We start from the raw sequence: 26,309 nt of genomic DNA, 5'->3' as shown, positions 1-26,309 counted from the left end.
TATGTTTTTTATATAAATTTCTAAAAATGTTTAGTTTAATATGTTGAATTGAAATATTGACAGATAATTTGAAGCAGTATAAGCAATATGCCTACATCCAGCAATATATTGATTATTAATTAATTAAAAAATTAAATAATTTTCTTTGTATAAAAGGGCCTCTTAAGATAACTACTTTTGTTCACTTTCATGGGAAACTTTAAATTTTCGCAACATTGCAACTTCATATAAAGTATATATATATATATATTTTCACAATAAGAGTTAGAAAAAACCGAAAAAAGGGAGCGGTTATATCATGACCACGCCCACTACGTATGCTACTGCTAATTTTGTTATTCTTGAGTACAATAAAAAGTAATAATCGTAAAAAAGACAAACTGAATCAAGCTTATATAAAATCAAAATATTTTAAATAAGTAGGCGTTAATATTATAAGGACACGCCTACTTTTTATATAGAACATTTATGCACGTATGTTAGAAAATGCAATTCAATTTTACAAAATATCTTTAAAATGTATTAAAATTTATATAATAATCTAATATAATTTTTATGATAACCATGCCTATAACCAACGCCCAATTTTGCTATTATTTTGTTAATAATTTAGTAAAACCGATAATTGTATACAAAAATTTACAACTTTAATGATAAAAGTTGATTATTTTTAACATTATAGTATATTTTTAAATTTTTTATAAGTGGGCATGGTCAATAAAAATATTTTGGATATATTTGTTATGCTACATGCCGACTTTAGTAAATTTTAGCTTTAAATAGTAATCAAAAGAAAATTTTCAAAACATAAAATCAAACCGAACAAATAAATTGGGTGTGGTCATGATAGCGCCCACATTTTTTGTATGGTTTTCATTAAGTTTATTTAAAAATGAAAAGATATTTAATCAATAAAAGCAAAAATGTCCCTTTTAGATAGTATTATACACAAATTCTGCACTAATTCTTATTAGCTAGCTCCTAAACAATTTCTTCTAGCACGGACCTGATATTTATTTTTTGGAATTTATTCTTAAGTGATTAAAGGATAAAGGATTAATTAAAGCTTTACAAACATAATTGCTTTATTCTCTCCTTATTAGAGGGTTTGGAGTATAATGAACAGGGCAATCAAAAATATGCCTTAAATATTTTTTAAAATTTAATTCATTTTAAATCAAAATTTACTTGGATTTTCTATATTTGAGTTATCAATGCAATTAATAATCCAACAACAACAATTTGGGGTACAAAGTGCTAGAAGTTGTGATTATAGAATTGTTATTAAATAATTGCAAATAAAGATAATTTATATTATATTTTAGGTACTACATACATACATATTAAGTACAATCAGTTAATGGATTCGATGACATATAATTTTAATTTAAAGTAAAATATTTGTATGTTTTTATTTACGTCTCTATTTAAAAATTTTCATGTTTAGTCATGAATAGAAAAACCACAGCAAAAAAAAAAATTTGCTTTTCAAAAACATAAAAATTGTGCTCTAAAATCGATATAAATAAAAATTAATAGATACTGTAACTACGGAACCTAATGGAAAGTTTAGTCAATTACACCTAAAACGCTATAGCGAAGACTTTAAATCTTTAGGAATACATACATAGATCTTGACTAATAGAAAAATATAGACCAAATTTAGGTTCGGTAACATTTTGATAACAATTTAAAAACTTTTGACCCCAACGTATTTTTTTTTTTTTAATTTTTGTCTTATAATCCTTATTAATTTTCTTATTTGTACTTTATTATTTATAATTCTTCTTGGATTTTTTCAAAATTGTATCTTATAAGTAGATTTTTAACTACATAAAAACGTATACAAAACACTTAAACAATCTGGTAACATTCGATTAATGGGTGGCTGCGTGCGCGGAAAATATTATTGTTCGTGTATATAGACGAAAGAGAAAAAAATTATATACATTCGTTTAAAGGGAAAATGGGAAAATCAATAAAGTTGACGACAGACACAATACAATACATAGAAAATTTTATAGGAATTTTCTTAAATTTTCGTTGATGTTTTTTTCATACACTTGCTTTAAAATTTATAAGAAATTAGCTTTTTCTTGCAATAATTTTGCACACTTGTTTTAATAATTTCTTTTTTCATTAATACTTTTGTTAAAAACATAATACCGGCATTTTTGCTTTTAATTTTTCTTTTCTTTTAGTTTAATTTTACACTCACTTTTAATAAATTTAGCATCATCTGATGTTTGTTGCATTTTCTGAACTTTAATTGGAATTTTGGTGAAATTCCTGTTGACGCTGGTCTGTGGATCGTCGTTGTCGGCAGCACCGTATGCTTCTTGCAATTGTTGTAGAAATTCTTTGGTTGTTAATAGAGTTTCACAGAAATCGCGTATGATGGCATTAAAAATGTAACTTAAATAATGTAATAGAAATATGAAGAGTGCTATGCCCGCAACTACTTGAAAGAAAAGTAGCAGCACAACTGGCATACGACACACGCGAAACAGTCAAAACAATTTTATATTTTCTATTGTAGTTGTTATTGTTGTTGTAGCTTCGTTTCGTTCGTTTTTTTTTTCTTCCTTTGCCTTTTGATGCGATAGTAACCGTTGTTGTGTTTTTTCTATATTTTTTTTATTGTAGTTTATTTTTTCACACTATATTCCGTTAACCACTCAAAAACACGAAAAGTTATTCCTTTAAACTGCTACATGTAGGCAACTTTGTTTTTGTTAGCAAAACTAAAAAAACAACAACAAGAAGTTGGCAAATTACAGGAAGTAAAAGAAGCAGCAGACCCTTTATTTGTTACTTTTTTTTATTTCCTAGTTTCTCTTTGTATATCTTTAACTAAAACACATTCTTTGTTCTCTTTCCTTAATCGAAAAACAACTACAACAACCGTTAACTGTTAAAAAGGTTTGTTTATTTATTTTGTTTTTGCCTTTAAATATTGAGTGCGCGTCTCGAAATAACGGTCTCTTCTCTAGCACGGTTCGTAACGTTCTGATTGGTATTTTTAGTGTGTGTTATTTTGTTTGGCGATCGAATGTGTGCGTGTGTTTGTTTGTTGTTTTTTTAGTATTTCTTATTAGACATTGGTATTTGACATTCGTTTTTGGATTTCCTTTTATTTTGGCTTTTATTGTTTTCACTTTTTATGCGATTGTTTTGTTTTTTTGTTTTGATTATAACGTTTATTGTTTGCTTGCGTTTTCTTCTTATTAGCTGTTTTGTCAATTACTTTCTGTGTTTTTTCTTTTACTCGGTTTCTCTTTGTTTCTATTCCGGTTTTGTTTTGATAAAGTATTTCCTCTGAAAACTAGGCAGTACTTTTTTTGCATTAAGGCTGCCATATTTACTAAAACAGTGTTGCCAGTTGTAAGATTTCATTGTTGACGGAAAATACGTTAAATTTGTATGAGTGGAAATGGGAAATTTAGTAAAAATCAATTTTAGTTTTAAAGTTTAAGGAAAATTGGATGTATACCGATATGTAAACAAACAATACTCGCAAAATTATCTGTGAAGTCGGTTAAATAAACCAAAATGATCTCTAGATATTTTTTTCAAGCCTGGAAAAAACATTACGAATATCTATCTAAATATATAACTATCTGTCTATCTATCTATCTATCTATCTATCTATCTATCTATCTATCTATCTATCTATCTATCTATCTATCTATCTATCTATCTATCTATCTATCTATCTATCTATCTATCTATCTATCTATCTATCTATTTACCTATCTATCTATCTATCTATCTATCTATCTATCTATCTATCTATCTATCTATCTATCTATCTATCTATCTATCTATCTATCTATCTATCTATCTATCTATCTATCTATCTATCTATTACCTATCTATCTATCTATCTATCTATCTATCTATCTATCTATCTATCTATCTATCTATCTATCTATCCATCTATCTATCTATCTATCTATCTATCTATCTATCCATCCATCTATCTATCTATCTATCTATCTATCTATCTATCTATCTATCTATCTATCTATCTATCTATCTATCTATCTATCTATCTATCTATCTATCTATCTATCTATCTATCTTCTATCTATCTATCTATCTATCTATCTATCTATCTATCTATCTATCTATCTATCTATCTATCTATCTATCTATCTATCTATCTATCTATCTATCTATCTATCTATCTATCTATCTATCTATCTATCTATCTATCTATCTATCTATCTATCTATCTATCTATCTATCTATCTATCTATCTATCTATCTATCTATCTATCTATCTATCTATCTATCTATCTATCTATCTATCTATCTATCTATCTATCTATCTATCTATCTATCTATCTATCTATCTATCTATCTATCTATCTATCTATCTATCTATCTATCTATCTATCTATCTATCTATCTATCTATCTATCTACCTAGCTTTGGTGTGAAGTACATTCGTTTTAACTTTATCATATTAGTCCACTATGTAAAACAAATACTCAAATTTAATAATTTAATAATAACATTTATTAATACAATAAATTACAAAAAATGCAATAAAATCTTATATGTATATATCCAACCGAAATATTTACAAATTTCTGCTCCTTCATACTTCAACAGCCATTTTCCTGTTTTATCTCCGCTTTTATTGCTTCCTTGCCGCCCGCCAAATCCACACTTAACTCTCTCAAACCCGAACCCCATTCGGCAACCTTTTTAAAGAATTCTGCATCCATCAGTTCAATAATACGCACATTTTTAGGATTTTTATCCACCTCCTGCAAATGATCGAGAACCATTTGACCGCGTGTATGGCCATTTAAATCGACCACACAATGCCAATGACTTTGTTTTAAGATGACTTGGGTATTGAAGAGAAACGCAGCGACTAGCATGGCATCACAAGGATTCCATCCCTTATAGCCGGGTGGTAAATACTGAGCAGCTTCGACTAGATTAAGCAAGTCGACGGCGGGGTTTTGACTAGCTTTAGAGCCGAATTGTTCAAGCCGCCATTTCTAAAAGATATAACATTTTCATAGAAATTAGAACTTTTAAAGCTAATTTTCTATTAATTAAATGGATCAACTGAGATAAGAGCTATAGAACTTACAATGCATATGAAAAATCTGTCATGCATGCAAGGCTCCCAGGGTAGTATAGTTATAGGACACTTTGATTTTGTTAAGACAATATGGGCAGCTTCAGGATCATTGAAAAAATTAAATTCAGCCGATCTAGAGTAGTTGCCAACACCTAAAATTTATTAAAAATTATTGTAAACAATCCATTTTTAAGGATTACAATATTAAATTTAGTGGCTTAGAAATCTAATAGGAAACATTTTGTACTCACCCTGATGGTTTCCACCCATTATATACAATTCCTTAATATTATAAGAAAACTCCTGGCCATACATGGAATAGCATAAGGCTATATTCGTTAAAGGTCCCACAGCAATTATGGTAACTTGTCTAGGATTCTAAAACACCAACAAAAAAAGAAACACTAATAAATATGATTGCCTCAAACTTTCCCTTTAATCTACTCACCTCTATACAAAATTGATTTATAGCTGCCACAGCATGTTCACCTTCCACCATATCCTGTACGTCTATATCTTCATCCTGTGGCAAAACATCACCAAAACCATCTTTGCCATGAAATAAAGGACGTTTTTCGCGATCTTCAGCTGATAAAAGAGATTCCGCGGCTCCTAGGAATATTGGTATCTAAGGAAATAAGAATGAAATCATTAGAATGTAATTGTATGCTAATCTGTCTTAAATTTATACCTCATCTCTGCCACAAGCCCTTAATATTCTTAACATATTGTAAGCTGCATTGTGTAGTGTTGTGTTGCCACTGCCACATATGGTGATGCCTAAAATGCTTAAATGATTTTCAGCTTCCGCTTTTAGTAGCAACAGCAATGCCCAGGCATCATCACTACCACCATCACAGTCAAATATCACATAATTCCGGGAGGCCATGGCTGATGTTTTTAAGGGGGTTATAATACTGCTTAAACTAGTTGGTGACTTAAAATGTTAATGTCTTCACCAACCACAGTGTTGATAAGTTTATGGAGCACAGTATTAATACTTCTCTTTCTTTTTTATTTTTTTTAGTTCTATTACGTTATCTAATGTTATCTGGTGGGAATGTAACGATAGAGATAGATGCTTATTAAAAAATATTTCTAGTTAAATGTATGTCGAAGATGGCTGACCATAACTGAACTAGAACAGAACTAGAACAGAACTAGAACAGAACTAGAACAGAACTAGAACAGAACTAGAACAGAACTAGAACAGAACTAGAACTAAACTAGAACTAAACTAGAACTGAACTAGAACAGAACTAGAATTGAACTAAAACTGAACTAGAACTGAACTAGAATTGAACTAGAACTGAACTAGAACTGAACTAGAACTGAACTAGAACTAGAACTGAACTAGAACTGAACTAGAACTGAACTAGAACTGAACTAGAACTGAACTAGAACTGAACTAGAACTGAAATAGAACAGAACTAGAACTGAACTAGAACTGAAATAGAACTGAACTAGAACTGAACTAGAACTGAACTAGAACTGAACTAGAACTGAACTAGAACTGAACTAGAACTGAACTAGAACTGAACTAGAACAGAACTAGAACAGAACTAGAACAGAACTAGAACAGAACTAGAACAGAACTAGAACAGAACTAGAACAGAACTAGAACTAAACTAGAACTGAACTAGAACAGAACTAGAATTGAACTAGAACTGAACTAGAACTGAACTATGAACTAGAACTAGAACTACTAGAACTGAACTAGAACTGAACTAGAACTGAACTAGAACTGAACTAGAACTGAACTAGAACTGAACTAGAACTGAACTAGAACTGAACTAGAACTGAACTAGAACTGAACTAGAACTGAACTAGAACTGAACTAGAACTGAACTAGAACTGAACTAGAACTGAACTAGAACTGAACTAGAACTGAACTAGAACTGAACTAGAACTGAACTAGAACTGAACTAGAACTGAACTAGAACTGAACTAGAACTGAACTAGAACTGAACTAGAACTGAACTAGAACTGAACTAGAACTGAACTAGAACTGAACTAGAACTGAACTAGAACTGAACTAGAACTGAACTAGAACTGAACTAGAACTGAACTAGAACTGAACTAGAACTGAACTAGAACTGAACTAGAACTGAACTAGAACTGAACTAGAACTGAACTAGAACTGAACTAGAACTGAACTAGAACTGAACTAGAACTGAACTAGAACTGAACTAGAACTGAACTAGAACTGAACTAGAACTGAACTAGAACTGAACTAGAACTGAACTAGAACTGAACTAGAACTGAACTAGAACTGAACTAGAACTGAACTAGAACTGAACTAGAACTGAACTAGAACTGAACTAGAACTGAACTAGAACTGAACTAGAACTGAACTAGAACTAAACTAGAACTGAACTAGAAACTGAACTAGAACTGAACTAGAACTGAACTAGAACTGAACTAGAACCGAACTAGAACTGAACTAGAACTGAACTAGAACTAGAACTGAACTAGAACTGAACTAGAACTGAACTAGAACTGAACTAGAACTGAACTAGAACTAGAACTGAACTAGAACTGAACTAGAACCGAACTAGAACTGAACTAGAGCTGAACTAGAACTGAACTAGAACTGAACTAGAACTGAACTAGAACTGAACTAGAACTGAACTAGAACTAGAACTAGAACTGAACTAGAACTAGAACTGAACTAGAACTAGAACTGAACTAGAACTGAACTAGAACTGAGAACTGAACTAGAACTGAACTAGAACTGAACTAGAACTGAACTAGAACTGAACTAGAACTGAACTAGAACTGAACTAGAACTGAACTAGAACTGAACTAGAACTGAACTAGAACTGAACTAGAACTGAACTAGACTGAACTAGAACTAGAACTGAACTAGAACTGAACTAGAACTGAACTAGAATTGAACTGGAACTGAATCTAAGCTTGAATTGCTCTAAGCTTGAACTGCAGTAGAACTGAACTAAATACAATGTAAGATCGTCATAAATTGAAATTTAAAAATTTATAAAATATATATTTTTTTATAATTTATTTCAGTGTACATATCTAGTTGTTTCCAGAAACTAATGAACTTTAATTCCAAGCACTTTCAATCAATAAACACTTCCATTTACTCACCCACACCAGAAACAGATGTATTACTAAATAATCTTTTTCCTTAAATATTTACTTCTATTTATATAAATTTTATAAAAATACTCTTTCCAAAATTGGCAGCTGTAGCAAAATCTGAATTTTAACTTAAAGGATTGAACAGATTTCCACACTTCCTTTTCATATAAATGTCACGTTTTATCTTTATCAAAAATTTTCAAAAAAAAATTAACAACAACACGTACTCGGACTTCCACTTTTTAAATTAAAACACAATTCTTTTCCTTCTTATTCATATACATAAACATAAAACACACAATAAAACTATGAATTAGTATAATAAAATAGAATTTAATTTTAAATTCTTATCCAAAAAAATAAAATTGTAAATAATGACTCTGATGTTTGGTACAAAAACACATTTGTTCACCGTGTGCGAAGTATAGTAAAGGCAAATATAAACTGAAAACAAAAATAATGAAAGAACAAGAAATGAGAAGAAAGAACAAAATATATAGAGAGAATCAGCACAAAATACGCAAATACAAACAAAATCGTATACTAGTTTGTTCGTCTCAATTAATTATTACAATAGCAACCAACAACAACGATATTAATGTAAGCATATTTGTTGTTATTTTTTGGTTCTAACAAATACTGTGTAAGTTTTTTGCAAAATGAGGGAAAAAGCCGAAGAGTTAAATTTTTGTACTCAAGTACTCATGTGTAAACAATAGATACTCGTTTAACCCTTAATTGTGGACCGGGGTCAGAAATGTTTCGTAAGGATTTAACTGATAACATTGTACGACCTCAGCTATTTGTCTAGTCTATATTAATAACCAATTAATATTCTAGTATATAGTCTAATGTAAAGTCTAGTCTATAATCTAGTCTATAGCCTGGTCCATAGTCTAGTCCAGATTCTTCTCGCAACCAAAGTACTATAGTCTGTAATGTAGTCTATAGACTCAAGGATAGTCTTTATTATTTTCATAGACCAGACTATAGACTAGACTATGAACTGTACTATAGACTAGACTATAGACTAGACTATAGACTAGACTATAGACTAGACTATAGACTAGACTACTAGACTAGACTAGACTATAGACTAGACTATAGACTAGACTATAGACTAGACTATAGACTAGACTATAGACTAGACTATAGACTAGACTATAGACTAGACTATAGACTAGACTATAGACTAGACTATAGACTAGACTATAGACTAGACTATAGACTAGACTATAGACTAGACTATAGAATAGACTATAGACTAGACTATAGACTAGACTATAGACTAGACTATAGACTAGACTATAGACTAGACTATAGACTAGACTATAGACTAGACTATAGACTAGACTATAGACTAGACTATAGACTAGACTATAGACTAGACTATAGACTAGACTATAGACTAGACTATAGACTAGACTATAGACTAGACTATAGACTAGACTATAGACTAGACTATAGACTAGACTATAGACTAGACTATAGACTAGACTATAGACTAGACTATAGACTAGACTATAGACTAGACTATAGACTAGACTATAGACTAGACTATAGACTAGACTATAGACTAGACTATAGACTAGACTATAGACTAGACTATAGACTAGACTATAGACTAGACTATAGACTAGACTATAGACTAGACTATAGACTAGACTATAGACTAGACTATAGACTAGACTATAGACTAGACTATAGACTAGACTATAGACTAGACTATAGACTAGACTATAGACTAGACTATAGACTAGACTATAGACTAGACTATAGACTAGACTATAGACTAGACTATAGACTAGACTATAGACTAGACTATAGACTACTATAGACTAGACTATAGACTAGACTATAGACTAGACTATAGACTAGACTATAGACTAGACTATAGACTAGACTATAGACTAGACTATGGACTAGACTATAGACTAGACTATAGACTAGACTATAGACTAGACTATAGACTAGACTATAGACTAGACTATAGACTAGACTATAGACTAGGCTATAGACTAGACTATAGACTAGACTATAGACTAGACTAGACTATAGACTAGACTAGACTATAGACTAGACTAGACTATAGACTAGACTATGGACTAGACTATAGACTAGACTATAGACTAGACTATAGACTAGACTATAGACTAGACTATAGACTAGACTATGGACTAGACTATAGACTAGACTATAGACTAGACTATAGACTAGACTATAGACTAGACTATAGACTAGACTATAGACTAGACTATAGACTAGACTATAGACTAGACTATAGACTAGACTATAGACTAGACTATAGACTAGACTATAGACTAGACTATAGACTAGACTATAGACTAGACTATAGACTAGACTATAGACTCGACTATAGACTAGACTATAGACTAGACTATAGACTAGACTATAGACTAGACTATAGACTAGACTATAGACTAGACTATAGACTAGACTATAGACTAGACTATAGACTAGACTATAGACTAGACTATAGACTAGACTATAGACTAGACTATAGACTAGACTATAGACTAGACTATAGACTAGACTATAGACTAGACTATAGACTAGACTATAGACTAGACTATAGACTAGATTATATACTATTATCTAGACTATAGACCTGACTATTGAATAGACTATAGACTAGACTTTTTATAATATCTGAAAGTTATTCTTCTTTATGTCTTCCTCCTTTTTCGAGTTATATTCAAATAATGCCAATTTTGAAAGCCCGTTAAAGGTTAATCCAGTGAGAGTAAAACATTGTTTTTAAAGAAATTTCCTTAACAAAATCCTCTCTGCATATAGTACATAGGTATTTCGTTTTAATTATTTTTGCGTGGGTAGTTAATAAGGAATAACGAAGGTTCTTCCGTAAATTTTAAGTTTATTTCTCTTTGCAAAAGCAGGTAATTTTGAAACTAATTCAAAAGTTGCTGCTTCCACCTATTTTTTTTATTTCACTAGATTTCAATACTATAACAAAAATACTTGTGGAACTGATATGATTTTGAAATTTATTAGTTTTATTTTCTTATTGAAATAGAAAAACAAACTGGAGCAATAAACTTGTATATTGTTTATTTATTTACATTTTCTATAATAAATTATATTGTCTGTGTAATAAAACAATTTGCAATCGGTGCTTAAAATGTTGATAACATACATACCATATGTAGGTATCAAAGTACATATGTACATATATAATTCTTAATTATAAAAATTTATATAGTAACAAGATCTTCTAAGTAAAGTAACATTTTGTGAGAGATAAGCGTAGATAGTAGTTAAATTATAAATGTTATTTTAAGGGCTACCAGTTAATAGTTATTAACTACTATAGTTGACTAGCTTACCCTGGGTGCTTCGCAACTCTTATTGAAGTTAAATTTAACCGCAATTAAAATAAAAGAATATCAATATCAGTCTAGTTTATAGTCTAATCTATAGTCAAGTTTAAAGCCAAGTCTATGATCCATTTTACAGTCCAGACGAGTCTATAGTTTAGTCTACAGTATAGTCGGTATTCTAGTCTATAGTATAGTCTATAATCTAGTCTATACTCTAGTCTATAGTGTAGTCTATAGTGTAGTTTATAGTCTAGTCTATAGTCTAGTCTATAGTGTAGTCTATAGTCTAGTCTATAGTCTAGTCTATAGTCTAGTCTATAGTCTAGTCTATAGTCTAGTCTATAGTCTAGTCTATAGTCTAGTCTATAGTCTAGTCTATAGTCTAGTCTATAGTCTAGTCTATAGTCCAGTCTATAGTCTAGTCCATAGTCTAGTCTATAGTCTAGTCTATAGTCTAGTCTATAGTGTAGTCTATGGTCTTGTTTATAGTCTAGTCTATGGTCTAGTTTATAGTCTAGTCTATAGTCTAGTCTATAGTCTAGTCTATAGTCTAGTCTATAGTCTAGTCTATAGTCTAGTCTACAGTCTAGTCTATAGTCTAGTCTATAGTCTAGTCTATAGTCTAGTCTATAGTCTAGTCTATAGTCTAGTCTATAGTCTAGTCTATAGTCTAGTCTATAGTCTAGTCTATAGTCTAGTCTATAGTCTAGTCTATAGTCTAGTCTAGTCTATAGTCTAGTCTATATCTAGTCTATAGTCTATAGTCTAGCATAGTCTAGTCTATATCTAGTCTATAGTCGAGTCTATGACTAGTCTACAGTCTAGTCTATAGTCTAGTCTAACAGTCTAGTCTATAGTCTAGTCTATAGTCTAGTCTATAGTCTAGTCTATAGTCTAGTCTATAGTCTAGTCTATAGTCTAGTCTACAGTCTAGTCTATAGTCTAGTCCTACAGTCTAGTCTATAGTCTAGTCTATGGTCCTAGTCTATAGTCTAGTTCTATAGTCCAGTCTATAGTCTAGTCTATAGTCTAGTCTATAGTCTAGTCTATAGTCTAGTCTATAGTGTAGTCTATGGTCTTGTTATAGTCTTAGTCTATGGTCTAGTTTATAGTCTAGTCTATAGTCTATAGTCTAGTCTATAGTCTAGTCTATAGTCTAGTCTATAGTCTAGTCTATAGTCTAGTCTATAGTCTAGTCTATAGTCTAGTCTAGTCTAGTCCTATAGTCTAGTCTAGTCTAGTCTAGTCTATAGTCTAGTCTATAGTCTAGTCTATAGTCTAGTCTATAGTCTAGTCTATAGTCTAGTCTATAGTCTAGTCTATAGTCTAGTCTATAGTCTAGTCTATAGTCTAGTCTATAGTCTAGTCTACAGTCTAGTTTATAGTCTAGTCTATAGTCTAGTCTATAGTGTAGTCTATAGTCTAGTCTATAGTCTAGTCTATAGTCTAGTCTATAGTCTAGTCTATAGTCTAGTCTATAGTCGAGTCTATAGACTAGTCTATAGTCTAGTCTACAGTCTAGTCTATAGTCTAGTCTACAGTCTAGTCTATAGTGTAGTCTATAGTCTAGTCTATAGTCTAGTCTATAGTCTAGTCTATAGTCTAGTCTATAGTCTAGTCTATAGTCTAGTCTATAGTCTAGTCTACAGTCTAGTCTACAGTCTAGTCTATAGTCTAGTCTATAGTCTAGTCTATAGTCTAGTCTATAGTCTAGTCTATAGTCTAGTCTATAGTCGAGTCTATAGACTAGTCTATAGTCTAGTCTACAGTCTAGTCTATGGTCTAGTCTACAGTCTAGTCTATAGTCTAGTCTATAGTCTAGTCTATAGTCTAGTCTATAGTCTAGTCTATAATCTAGTCTATAGTCTAGTCTATAGTCTAGTCTATAGTCTGGTCTATAGTGTAGTCTATGGTTTAGTATATGGTCAAGTCTATAGTTTAGATTATAGTTTACGCATAATTTACATTAAATTTCCATGTTCAAGACTTGATGAAATAGAAAACTCAAATATTTTTCTATTATAACTAATTCCAATACTTCCCACAAAAGCTAATAAAAATGGTTTATTAATTGAATTATAATGACATATTCCCAGAACTGGCGTCTAATATAAATTGCATACACTTTATTTAATTTTTGAACACATGTTTATGTAAATTTCCATTTAATCACAACACTTCACTTTAAATCCCATAAACAAATATGTAATGTATTTTTAATCACACTTCATTTTCCATAAACATTATAACTTAATTAAATTCTTCACTTAAAATAAAATTAGTTTAATATTAAACACTTGCAGTAGATAGATGAGGGATAACTACTGCAAGCGTGATAACTAATCCAAAAGGAAATTATTAATTTATTTTTACATTTCTTTCTTTAGGCAAATAAAATTTGCAAAAAATATAGGTATCTTACATTAATTCAGCTAAATTAAAATAGAATTTTATATTGCAAACAAAAAATACATAGAAAGCTATTAATTATATACTTGACAATTTTCAAGAAAATTCGCAATGCCGGTTTTGTAGAAAATTTTAATAAAATTTGCGGTATCTGAGAGTTGTTTACATATACTCACTGCTTTATTTATAAATAAAACAATTTATAAATAATTTTAATAAGCAAAATTCAAAATTTATTGCATTCTTAAGAGTAATTTAAACAAATTAAGAGATGTTTATCAGAAGTCGACAGAGTAATTTGAATTGTTGTAATTTAAGAGAAATGGGATTTTAAGTTTATTCCGTGATAAATACGTGGTAAGTTCGAAAAGTTCTGGTACAATTTAATTATATATTTAAGAGAAGAACCCGAAAATTACATCTATCAACTCCAATGCATTATGATCGAAATGTTTTCTTAAATACATTTACTCCATATCTCAAATCGGACGAAACTTTAACGAATTGATATTGGTTCCAGGATATGAGGAAATGTGGGAAATACACAATTAACGGATTGTTCAATCGGATGGTAACTGCTCATTAATATTATTCTCGCTCAATACTAAGTGGTTCATAAACTTTTCTTAAAAAAAAACTCAAAAAATCCATTTATCATCAGAATGAAATATAAAATATCGCGATAGTTTTTTGTCTATTCTTTTATTCCAGGCCCAAATTCTCGCAAAACTTTAATGGCTTAGACATCTTCTTAAAAGATGTGGAGAAAACCCGTTATGTGATCAAATGGTAATGTGATCAGATGGAAAGCTAAAACTCATTCAAACGATAAGTTTCGACATAATTGTGGACCTTAAAATGAGCTCGATAAAACTTCAATGACATCATATGAAGGAAGCTATAGACTGATGCCGACCTTACAGCTCTATCGGAGGATGAGATTCCAGGGTTGAAATTTTCTTCAAATACTTCCCACATAAGCTTTAACAACAAGATAGGCGTTCCTAATTGAAGGACTGATGAACATTGAAAGTATTGAACCGGATCACTAAAGGAAAAATGTTGGATATTACATTTTCAATTAACCCAAACTTCATCTTTGTATAATGGCTATGGATATAGAATAGTTGATCATGAATATGACGGAAATTTATCCTTCATATAGGCGACTACCATCTGATCCTTTTTAACTTAATTTAGTAGGTATTTCAAAATATGGAACAGACTGATTTGTACTACTTTTGATATGTCAATTCTCCATCTCCTAAGGACATCATCATGTCAAAGAGACTTATGACCTTCAGATAAAGAACCAGTCCCGGTACTAGTTTTACGTCAATTTAATTCCCTTTGCTTTTATAACCCAGCAATTCGGGAATATAGTCCCAAACTAGCTATTTAACCTACCACTTGGGGTACTCCTGTATAGTGTTACGGATAACAAGCCATTTTAACATGTGCTTGTCCTAGAAGGAAGCTAGTTCAAAGGCGACAATACATGACAATGAAAAATTCGCTTAAGTTTTTTTAAGTGTCTACATTTTAGATTACTCGGGGATAGTAAAGTGACAACTGTCTTCGCTCTCGCTTACAAAAGAGCGAAAGACGAATTAGACTCAATGAGGATAGTGGAAAATACTCCCATTTTCAGACGCAAAGACTCTTGGTCAAACTGCTGGGTACTCATGTCATAAAATCGGTACCAAATTGCATTTGAGATCTGTCATAGAACGCCAAAAGAGAGTCAATTCTCCTGTGTTATAATTAGCGAATTGTTTGCTACCCGCAAAGGACCATCCAGAACAATAGCTTCAAAAAGATATCATTCTTCCAATTTGTTTTAATTTTTCACTTTAATTTATTTATGGACCGGTGCTAATTAACTGAACCCCACTACTATTTATCACTTATTCACCCACAAGAAAGATTTTCTTTTACTCTTTCTTATTATTCATTCATAATTTGTAGGGTTAAATAACCGATACATTTCCAAAGAAGAGCACAAAAATGAGTAAAGCAAGAAAGAAAAAGAGTAAAAAATGTAAAATAGATTTTGAGGAGCGCAAACACACGTGGAGAATAATTAAATATTAAATAGTAGTTGGGCAGTGGAGCAGCTTGGCAGCAGATAAATTAGTTGGCGGCAGTTAGTTATTAGTAGAACAAATGCGGTGTGTTTAGTGAGCGTTTTAAGTTGAAAGACAATATTTTTTAAGTTTGTTTTGTTTTTAATTTTTTTTTATAAGATATTCAAAACAAATTGGTGAATTTTTTTCTGGTAAGATTTTATTTAAACTAAATATTAGATTACAAAAAAAAATATTTTACACAATTAAAAACAAAAAAACTTATAGGCTCCAAAAATCCCAGCTCGGTTATCGCGGCGTCAACAATAACAACAACATACGAAGATATTTAACCAAAAACAGTAACAACAACAAAATTAAAACATTATTAACCCCAAAACGTGCTTAAGAAATTTAAATAGATAACAGAAATACAAAAACAATGTCAACTGTTGGTGGTTTTGTTATTTATGACTGTGACATTGGCATTGATGATGCCTGGGGTCTTCTTATGCTCATCAAAGGTGAGCAATTATTTCGAAAACTCTCGCAGAATGTTAAAATCGATGTGGAGAGAGAACGTTTACCAGATGTTTATAAAATATTGGCAATCACCTGTGTACAGGGCAATACAGATGTGGATAGTTGTGCCCAAAATGCCTTAAGAGTATTGGATAGCGTCGATAGATTGGATGTAAGTATATTTGGGGAATTGTTAAAAGAAAAATTTGCACAAAATTAAAACGACAAATTGTTAATTTATAAACTTCAGTCAGAAAACTAGTACTTTCTCAATTCCCTTTCCTTTGGTGTAACTATACCGAGTTTTGAAAGCAATTATTAACTTAATATTGATTTAACTGTACAGATTCCCGTTTATAAGGGTTGCAATACCCCGATTTTACCACGTTCTTGGGAACGCACTAGTTATTTTTATGGAGTCGATGGTTTTGGTGACATCTCGGATTTACCCGAAGTTGTCTCTACTCTTCCCCAAACTCAACATGCGGTTAATGTTATGTACTCAATGGTTTGTACGGTGAGTTTTTGTCGTTTATTTATATTTCAATGGTTATTTTTTAAAAGGCGGTTTTTGTTTCCAGTATCCCTATATGGTTGATTTTATTTTGGTGGGCCCTTTGACAAATTTCGCTATGTGTATTAATATGTATGGCGATGCGTTTTTGAGTAAAGTTCGTAATATCTATGTAATGGGTGGCAATTATAGAGGTGAGTAGAATGAAAACATTTGTAATAGATAGATAGATAGATAGATAGATAGATAGATAGATAGATAGATAGCTAGATAGATAGATAGATAGATAGATAGATAGATAGATAGATAGATCGATATAGATAGATGATAGATAGATATATAGATAGTCGATCGCTCGCTCGCTCGCTCGCTCGCGCGCTGCTCTCGATAGCTCGCTCGCTCGCTCGCTCGCTCGCTCCTGCTCGCTCGCTCGATCGCTCGCTCGCTCCTCCTCGCTCGCTCGCTCGTCGCTCTCTCTCTCTCTGGTCGCTCGCTCGCTCGCCTGCTCGCTCGCTCGCTCGCTCGCTCGCTCGCTCGCTCGCTCGCTCGCTCGCTCGCTCGCTCGCTCCTCGCCGCTCTCGCTCGCTCGCTCGCTCGCTCGCTCGCTCGCTCGCTCGCTCGCTCGCTCGCTCCCCTTTTCGCCGCCCTCCTCTCGCTTCGGGCCCCTTCCGCCTTTGCTCTCTCCTCCTTCCCTTGTTTTTCTGTCCTGTGGGCTTTTTCAACCTCTTTGCTATTTTATCTTCCGGTCCCGGCCTATCCAAATGTGCAGAATTTAATTTTATGATGGATCCCGAAGCTGCTCACATTGTTTTCGAAAGTGTCAAAGAACATGTCATCACTGTGCTGCCCTGGGAAACATGTGTCGACGGTGATATGAACTTAGAAATGGTAATTTCGTAAATAATGAACTTTTATCTAATTTTACAAAAGAATTGACCAAAGACAATAAATTTTAATTTTTATACGCGAACAGGACTGGCGCATCAATGAACTGGGCAAAGTGGATACAAAAGCCATGCAACTAATGAATACAGTAGAATGTGCGGTCTATTTGCCTAAAGGTTTTGTCAAATGGATTGTTTGCGATGCCATACTAGTGGCAGCATATTGTTTTCAAAAATTGGCCATTGCCAAACAACGTCTCTATCACGCAACAGTCGAGCTAAATGGTACACATACACGCGGCCAAATGGTACTCGACCATTTGCGTAAAGACTTGGAAAATGCTCAGATAATAATGGACATGCACAAGGAAAACTACAAACAAATTATATCGTGGACAGGTGGTTTGATAGATGATGCCGATATGGAAAAATGGCTGTTGGCGAATATGTAGAACGGAAAAACTATGTAAATAGTTAAACAAACATATAAAGGGAGAGCGTTGGAATAGTTATTTACAATATTAGTTGTATTTTTAAAAGAAAGGAGGTTATGTTGTGGTACGTTAGGATATGGCGAGTGCTTTTGTCGTGCTGCTGCAACTATGATATGATCCCATTTAGCAACGTTACGGAAATATATGTAAATGTGAATATGTATATGTGTGACAAAAAGTTTTGCAATTTTTTTATTTAATATAAAATATTAGGTTAGGAATAAATTTTTAATTTAAGTAGAATTGCTTTATTTTTAAATAAAATTAAAAAAAAAAATATATATAAGAGGTAACTTTTTGGGACTTTTGGGTTTTTTTTAATGGTACTTTTTGAGTTTTCTATAATATTAAATCCCGAGTTTCGTGTAAATGAGAATCTATAAAAGAGGACTTTATGGTTATTTTTAGTTCTTCGACTGAACTTTGAACTATATAACATTAAAATTCAAAGTCCTGAGTAGTCCAAAATCAATAAAAGGTAAGTTTTTTGGTACTTTTTCGTTTTTGAAATGGTGCTGGGTTCTGAGTAATTAAAGTGAAGTAACATTTTGAGCAGATAAACGCATTTATAAGTTAATTATAAATGATATTTTGAGAGCTTCCAGCTTGAGATTTTGCAAAATTTTATTTATCTCATGTTTTTGTTATCTCATGAATAAACATAATTTATTTTTAATCACTCTCTTTTAATCTAAAATAAAATTAGATTAAATTAAAAAACATTTGCAGAAGACAGATATGTAGATATCTACTGCTAGCGTGATTATATCTTTAACCAATATAAAATTTTAAAGCTAAATTAAAGAAGAATTTTAAATCTTTTAAACAAAAATACAGATACAAAAGATACATACATTGACAATTTTGAAGAAATGTATTTGAAAGTTGTTGCTTATGTTTTATTTATAAATTTTATAAATAAATTTAATAAGCAAAATTTAAATCTACATAAGAGAAATTAAAAAAATAAAAAAGAGATATACCTTAAAACCCAGAGTAGTTTAAATTAAAATCTAGCATTTTAAGAAAAAATAAGTTTTTATGTTTTCCCATATTTAATACTATGCTATCTTCTAAATGATCTTGTGAATCTGAAAACTAGATCCCGAGACGACAAGCATTAACATGTATTTCCACATACACATATTGACTCTCAACTTCAATGTACTAAGACTCTTGATATACTGAGATTTCATTGTCTATTCTTGACATCTTCTTAAATATGGGCGTAATAAAGAATAGGATGTGTGAGATATCTAATGATAATTAGATAAAGAGATATATTAGATGGTTAAGCGGCGTAAAGATCAAAATCCTAAAGCAGTTTAATTGCAGTCAAGACCGAAAATCCACATCCCCAACCCATAAGGAAGTACTAAAGCGGGTAGTCTAACTATACTCGATCTATATAGTCAAGGTCGAAGATCCACATCCCCAACCCACCTATAAGTACTGAAAATATATAAACTCTATAATATTTTGAACATAAAGTATTAAACAAAAAGGTACCAGGCTACTCCAGGACTCGAACGCAGGAGTAGCCTGGATAGACAAGCATTCCTTAAAGTTAAAAATCAAAACCACTTATGATTTTCCACTTTATTTATTTGGGCCGAACTAATTATCTAAACACCTCTACTATTTATCACCTATTCACCCACAAAAAAAATCATTTACTCTTTCTTAATATTTATTCATAATTTTTCCAAAAAGAGTACGAAAATGAGTAAAACAAGGAGGAAAAAACCATGAAATGATATTAATAAATTTGTAGAGAGAATATTTAAATTTATAGTAACAAAAAAACAAAACGCATAATTAAATATTAAAATTTAATAATCAAACTGTAGTTTGTGAAGAGTTTGTTAGAAGATAAATTAGTTGGCCGCAGTTAGTTATTTAGAACAGTTGTGGTGTATTTTGTGGAAATTTTAAAAGTTGATAAAAAAACAAATAGGTATTGAACATCTTCTGGTAAGTCTTTGTAAGAATGGTTTAATGGACTAGAGAAGACTATAGACTAGACCATAAACTGGAGTATAGACTAGACTATAGACTAGACTATAGACTATAGACTAGACTGTAGACTAGACTATAGACTAGACTAGACTAGACTATAGACTAGACTATAGACTAGACTATAGACTAGACTATAGACTAGACTATAGACTAGACTATAGACTAGACTAATAGACTAGACTATAGACGAGACTATAGACTAGACTATAGACTAGACTATAGACTAGACTATAGACTAGACTATAGACTGACTTGACTAGACTATAGACTAGACTATAGACTAGACTATAGACTAGACGATAGACTATACTATAGACTAGACTATAGACTAGACTTAGACTAGACTATAGACTAGACTATAGACTAGACTATAGAGACTAGACTATAGACTAGACTAGAGACTAGACTATAGACTAGACTATAGACTAGACTAGAGACTAGACTATAGACTAGACTATAGACTAGACTATAGACTAGACTAGAGACTAGACTATAGACTAGACTATAGACTAGACTATAGACTAGACTATAGACTAGACTATAGACTAGACTATAGACTAGACTATAGACTAGACTATAGACTAGACTATAGACTAGACTATAGACTAGACTATAGACTAGACTATAGACTAGACTATAGACTAGACTATAGACTAGACTATAGACTAGACTATAGACTAGACTATAGACTAGACTATAGACTAGACTATAGACTAGACTATAGACTAGACTATAGACTAGACTATAGACTAGACTATAGACTAGACTATAGACTAGACTATAGACTAGACTATAGACTAGACTATAGACTAGACTATAGACTAGACTATAGACTAGACTATAGACTAGACTATAGACTAGACTATAGACTAGACTATAGACTAGACTATAGACTAGACTAGGACTATAGACTAGACTATAGACTAGACTATAGACTAGACTATAGACTAGACTATAGACTAGCCTAGACAGACTATAGACTAGACTATAGACTAGACTAGTAGACTAGACTATAGACTAGACTATAGACTAGACTATAGACTAGACTATAGACTAGACTATAGACTAGACTATAGACTAGACTATAACTAGACTATAGACTAGACTATAGACTAGACTATAGACTAGACTATAGACTAGACTATAGACTAGACTATAGACTAGACTATAGACTAGACATAGACTAGACTATAGACTAGACTATAGACTAGACTATAGACTAGACTAATAGACTAGACTATAGACTAAACCTATAGACTAGACTATAGACTAGACTATAGACTAGACTAAGACTAGACTATAGACTAGACTATAGACTAGACTATAGACTAGACCTATGAACTAGACTATAGACTAGACTATAGACTAGACTATAGCTGACTGTGACTAGACTAGGAGCTAAGAACAATAGACTAGACTATAGACTAGACTAGTAGAACTAGACTATAGACTAGACTATAGACTAGACAGATACTAGACTATAGACTAGACTATAGACTAGACGATAGACTAGACTATAGACTATAGACTAGACTATAGACTAGACTATAGACTAGACTATAGACTAGACTATAGACTAGACTATAGACTAGACTATAGACTAGACTATAGACTAGACTATGACTAGACTATAGACTAGACTATAGACTAGACTATAGACTAGACTATAGACTAGACTATAGACTAGACTATAGACTAGACTATAGACTAGACTATAGACTAGACTATAGACTAGACTATAGACTAGACTATAGACTAGACTATAGACTAGACTATAGACTAGACTATAGACTAGACTATAGACTAGACTATAGACTAGACTATAGACTAGACTATAGACTAGACTATAGACTAGACTATAGACTAGACTATAGACTAGACTATAGACTAGACTATAGACTAGACTATAGACTAGACTATAGACTAGACTATAGACTAGACTATAGACTAGACTATAGACTAGACTATAGACTAGACTATAGACTAGACTATAGACTAGACTATAGACTAGACTATAGACTAGACTATAGACTAGACTATAGACTAGACTATAGACTAGACTATAGACTAGACTATAGACTAGACTATAGACTAGACTATAGACTAGACTATAGACTAGACTATAGACTAGACTATAGACTAGACTATAGACTAGACTATAGACTAGACTATAGACTAGACTATAGACTAGACTATAGACTAGACTATAGACTAGACTATAGACTAGACTATAGACTAGACTATAGACTAGACTATAGACTAGACTATAGACTAGACTATAGACTAGACTATAGACTAGACTATAGACTAGACTATAGACTAGACTATAGACTAGACTATAGACTAGACTATAGACTAGACTATAGACTAGACTATAGACTAGACTATAGACTAGACTATAGACTAGACTATAGACTAGACTATAGACTAGACTATAGACTAGACTATAGACTAGACTGTAGACTAGACTATAGACTAGACTATAGACTAGACTATAGACTAGACTATAGACTAGACTATAGACTAGACTATAGACTAGACTATAGACTAGACTATAGACTAGACTATAGACTAGACTATAGACTAGACTATAGACTAGACTATAGACTAGACTATAGACTAGACTATAGACTAGACTATAGACTAGACTATAGACTAGACTATAGACTAGACTATAGACTAGACTATAGACTAGACTATAGACTAGACTATAGACTAGACTATAGACTAGACTATAGACTAGACTATAGACTAGACTATAGACTAGACTATAGACTAGACTATAGACTAGACTATAGACTAGACTATAGACTAGACTATAGACTAGACTATAGACTAGACTATAGACTAGACTATAGACTAGACTATAGACTAGACTATAGACTAGACTATAGACTAGACTATAGACTAGACTATAGACTAGACTATAGACTAGACTATAGACTAGACTATAGACTAGACTATAGACTAGACTATAGACTAGACTATAGACTAGACTATAGACTAGACTATAGACTAGACTATAGACTAGACTATAGACTAGACTATAGACTAGACTATAGACTAGACTATAGACTAGACTATAGACTAGACTATAGACTAGACTATAGACTAGACTATAGACTAGACTATAGACTAGACTATAGACTAGACTATAGACTAGACTATAGACTAGACTATAGACTAGACTATAGACTAGACTATAGACTAGACTAGACTAAGACATAGATAGACTAGACTATAGACTAGACTAGACTATAGACTAGACTATAGACTAGACTATAGACTAGACTAGACTATAGACTAGACTAGACTATAGACTAGACTATAGACTAGACTATAGACTAGACTATAGACTAGACTATAGACTAGACTATAGACTAGACTATAGACTAGACTATAGACTAGACTATAGACTAGACTATAGACTAGACTTTAGACTAGACTATAGACTAGACTTAGACTAGACTGTAGACCATTTGTATTTAAACAATCCAAGCTTTGTTAACTATTTTGAAACAAGTTCTTCAAGTCATTGAAAAAGCACAAAAATATTGTGCATATATTCATGGTTTTAGCTTTTAAACTCTGAGAAATCAGATAATAAGTTTACTAAAATATCCACATAATATTAAATTATAATCAACTGTTTTTTTTACGATCTCAACAGCGACTTTGTTTTCGATCTAATATATAAGAACATATCGACGAACAATACATGCATATTTATGTCGAACATAAAAGTTCGATCAGTTTTGATAGCCCAACCTAATGTTGAAATTCTTCAGGGAAACTAAGTATTATCCATTAAATTTAACAACAACAAAAGCTAACCAAACCAATAAAACTACAAATTTTAATAATTAATTTTATTAACTAGTTTTTTGCTATTAATTATTTTTGCCTTTTATTTTAAAGAAATCGAAATGGCATTTTAATTCGGCGGATTTCGGGAAGACGCATTATATTTCAGATAATGCGTCTTAATACTTAACTGTTAAACACGAAAATATTTTCAGGCTATTATATCTAGATAATAACAAATATATTTCCGAAGTTTTTTTTTATTAAACGGACAATCTTAAACCATTAACTGTTGAGGTCAAAGGTCAAACTACAAGGTGTTCATGGCATGTTTTTTAAATAAATATAAGATTATAAAAAGTTTTCTACAATTTTTTTTCTTATAGGCTTTAAAAATTCCGGCCCGATTATCACAACAACAACGAAAAAAGCAGCAACAACAAAATAAAAACATTTTAAACCCCAAAACCGAAAAAACCAATTCAAAAATAATGTCAACTGCTGGTGGTTTCGTTATTTACGACTGTGATGTTGGTATTGATGATGCTTGGGGTCTTCTTATGCTCATCAAAGGTGAGCAATTGTTTCAAAAACTTTCACAGAATGTTAAAACCGATAAGGAGAGAGAGAGCCTACCAGATGCTTATAAACTATTGGCAATCACCTGTGTGCAGGGCAATACCGATGTGGATAGTTGTGTCCGAAATACTTTGAGAGTATTGGAAAGTGTGGATAGATTGGATGTAAGTATATTTTGGGGAAATTTTTCTCCCACTATTATTTTCCAATAAAAACACAAGTTATTTTTTACAAAATCTTAGAAGCAATTTTCCCAGAGGGATCAGTTGTAAGACTAATTCCCCTTTCCTCTGGGGAAGCTATAAAGAATCCTAATAATATATAACATCATATACATACATATATTCATTTACAGATTCCCGTTTATAGGGGCTGTAAAAATCCCCTTTTACCCCGTAACTGGGAATGCAATCGTTATGCTTATGGTGTCGATGGTTTTGGTGATATTTCCGATTTACCCGAAGTTGTCTCAACTTTACCACAAACCCAACATGCGGTTAATGCCATGTACTCTATGGTTTGTATGGTAAGTTTTTATGGTTTTGGAATTCAAACGGTTAAGTATATTTTAAAAAAGGTTTTCTTTTCAGTATCCAAATATGATTGATTTCATATTGGTGGGTCCTTTGACAAATTTCGCCACTTGTATCAATATGTATGGCAATGAGTTTTTGAGTAAAGTTCGTAATATCTATGTAATGGGTGGCAATTATAAAGGTGAGTTTAATGAGACCTATCCCGTAAAATAGTGAAAATTTAAAAACTATTTTTCTATTTTATCTTTAGGCAAAGGTAATTTAACCAAATGTGCAGAATTTAATTTTATGATGGATCCCGAAGCTGCTCACATTGTTTTCGAAAGTGTCAAAGAACATGACCTCACAGTGCTGCCCTGGGAATCTTGTGTTGACGGTGAAATGAACTTAGAAATGGTAATTTCATAAATAATGAAAAATTTCCTAATTTTCCAAAAACAATATATTTTAATTTTCATGCTCTAACAGGACTGGCGCATTAACGTTCTGGGCAAAGTGGAGACAAAAGCCATGCAACTTATGAATACGGCGGAGTATGCTGTCTATTTACCTAAAGGTTTTGTCAAATGGATTGTTTGCGATGCCATACTAGTGGCAGCTTATTGTTTTAAAAAATTGGCTATTGCCAAACAACGTCTCTACCATGCCACAGTCGAATTGAATGGTACACATACACGCGGTCAAATGGTACTCGACCATTTGCGTAAAAATAGGGAAAATGTCCAAGTTGTAATGGACATGCACAAGAAGAACTACAAACAAATTATATCGTGGACAGGTGGTTTGATAGATGATGCAGATATGGAAAAATGGCTGTTGGCGAATATGTAGAAGGGAAAAAACTATGTATGGTTTGAACGTATGAAAATAGTCTAACAAACATACATGGGGGGAGCGGGGGAGGAGGGGAGCAA

At 31.9% G+C, this 26,309-nt stretch overlaps 3 protein-coding genes across 4 annotated transcripts in view; 1 reads left to right on the top strand and 2 right to left on the bottom strand.

The window, feature by feature from the left end:
- LOC119608342 (kinesin-associated protein 3) overlaps positions 1-3,005 on the bottom strand; it is a 68,106-nt gene extending 65,101 nt beyond the window's left edge. Inside the window, exon 1 of one of the 2 annotated variants that reach the window (XM_037962721.1) lies at positions 2,215-3,005. In XM_037962721.1, the coding sequence (XP_037818649.1) occupies positions 2,215-2,492 (278 nt within the window). In that variant the 5' untranslated portion in view covers positions 2,493-3,005. The remainder of the gene's footprint in view (positions 1-2,214) is intronic. The other variant, XM_037962722.1, reaches the window with a different exon arrangement.
- A 1,501-nt stretch (positions 3,006-4,506) lies between these two features.
- Positions 4,507-8,657, bottom strand: LOC119608347 (pyrimidine-specific ribonucleoside hydrolase RihA). The gene is made up of 6 exons (XM_037962735.1): positions 8,216-8,657; positions 5,796-6,155; positions 5,553-5,732; positions 5,356-5,482; positions 5,114-5,256; positions 4,507-5,018 (listed from the first exon to the last, which is right to left on the bottom strand). The coding sequence occupies exons 2-6, from the start codon at positions 5,991-5,993 to the stop codon at positions 4,614-4,616; spliced, it is 1,053 nt and encodes a 350-aa protein (XP_037818663.1). The 5' UTR covers positions 5,994-6,155; positions 8,216-8,657; the 3' UTR covers positions 4,507-4,613.
- Positions 8,658-16,085: 7,428 nt separating this feature from the next.
- Positions 16,086-26,284, top strand: LOC119608340. Its single transcript, XM_037962718.1, has 11 exons — positions 16,086-16,255; positions 16,332-16,737; positions 16,912-17,082; positions 17,147-17,273; positions 17,849-17,967; positions 18,053-18,403; positions 24,667-25,023; positions 25,215-25,385; positions 25,450-25,576; positions 25,646-25,791; positions 25,864-26,284. Exons 2-11 carry the CDS (start codon positions 16,486-16,488, stop codon positions 26,224-26,226), a joined length of 2,184 nt encoding a protein of 727 aa, XP_037818646.1. The 5' UTR covers positions 16,086-16,255; positions 16,332-16,485; the 3' UTR covers positions 26,227-26,284.
- The last annotated feature ends 25 nt before the right edge of the window (positions 26,285-26,309 follow it).

Source organism: Lucilia sericata, unplaced genomic scaffold (genome assembly GCF_015586225.1).
Source record: "Lucilia sericata isolate MDLA Ls3-8-SP2 unplaced genomic scaffold, ASM1558622v1 Contig000823F_arrow, whole genome shotgun sequence".
NCBI lineage: Eukaryota > Metazoa > Arthropoda > Insecta > Diptera > Calliphoridae > Lucilia > Lucilia sericata.
Note: the sequence above shows the minus strand (reverse complement) of the source record. Positions and strands in the feature narration are given on the sequence as shown.

What these genes read in the sequence shown, in the direction of transcription:
- LOC119608347 (XM_037962735.1), bottom strand. Translation starts at nt 5,993, where the DNA reads ATGGCCTCCCGGAATTATGTGATATTTGACTGTGATGGTGGTAGTGAT. An exon ending in GGGCTTGTGGCAGAGATGAG is followed by an intron (nt 5,733 to 5,795) that starts GTATAAATTTAA and finishes TTATTTCCTTAG; the next exon opens with ATACCAATATTCCTAGGAGC. An exon ending in AATGGGTGGAAACCATCAGG is followed by an intron (nt 5,257 to 5,355) that starts GTGAGTACAAAA and finishes AATAAATTTTAG; the next exon opens with GTGTTGGCAACTACTCTAGA.
- LOC119608340 (XM_037962718.1), top strand. Translation starts at nt 16,486, where the DNA reads ATGTCAACTGTTGGTGGTTTTGTTATTTATGACTGTGACATTGGCATT. An exon ending in AATGGGTGGCAATTATAGAG is followed by an intron (nt 17,274 to 17,848) that starts GTGAGTAGAATG and finishes CCAAATGTGCAG; the next exon opens with AATTTAATTTTATGATGGAT. An exon ending in GTGAAATGAACTTAGAAATG is followed by an intron (nt 25,792 to 25,863) that starts GTAATTTCATAA and finishes ATGCTCTAACAG; the next exon opens with GACTGGCGCATTAACGTTCT.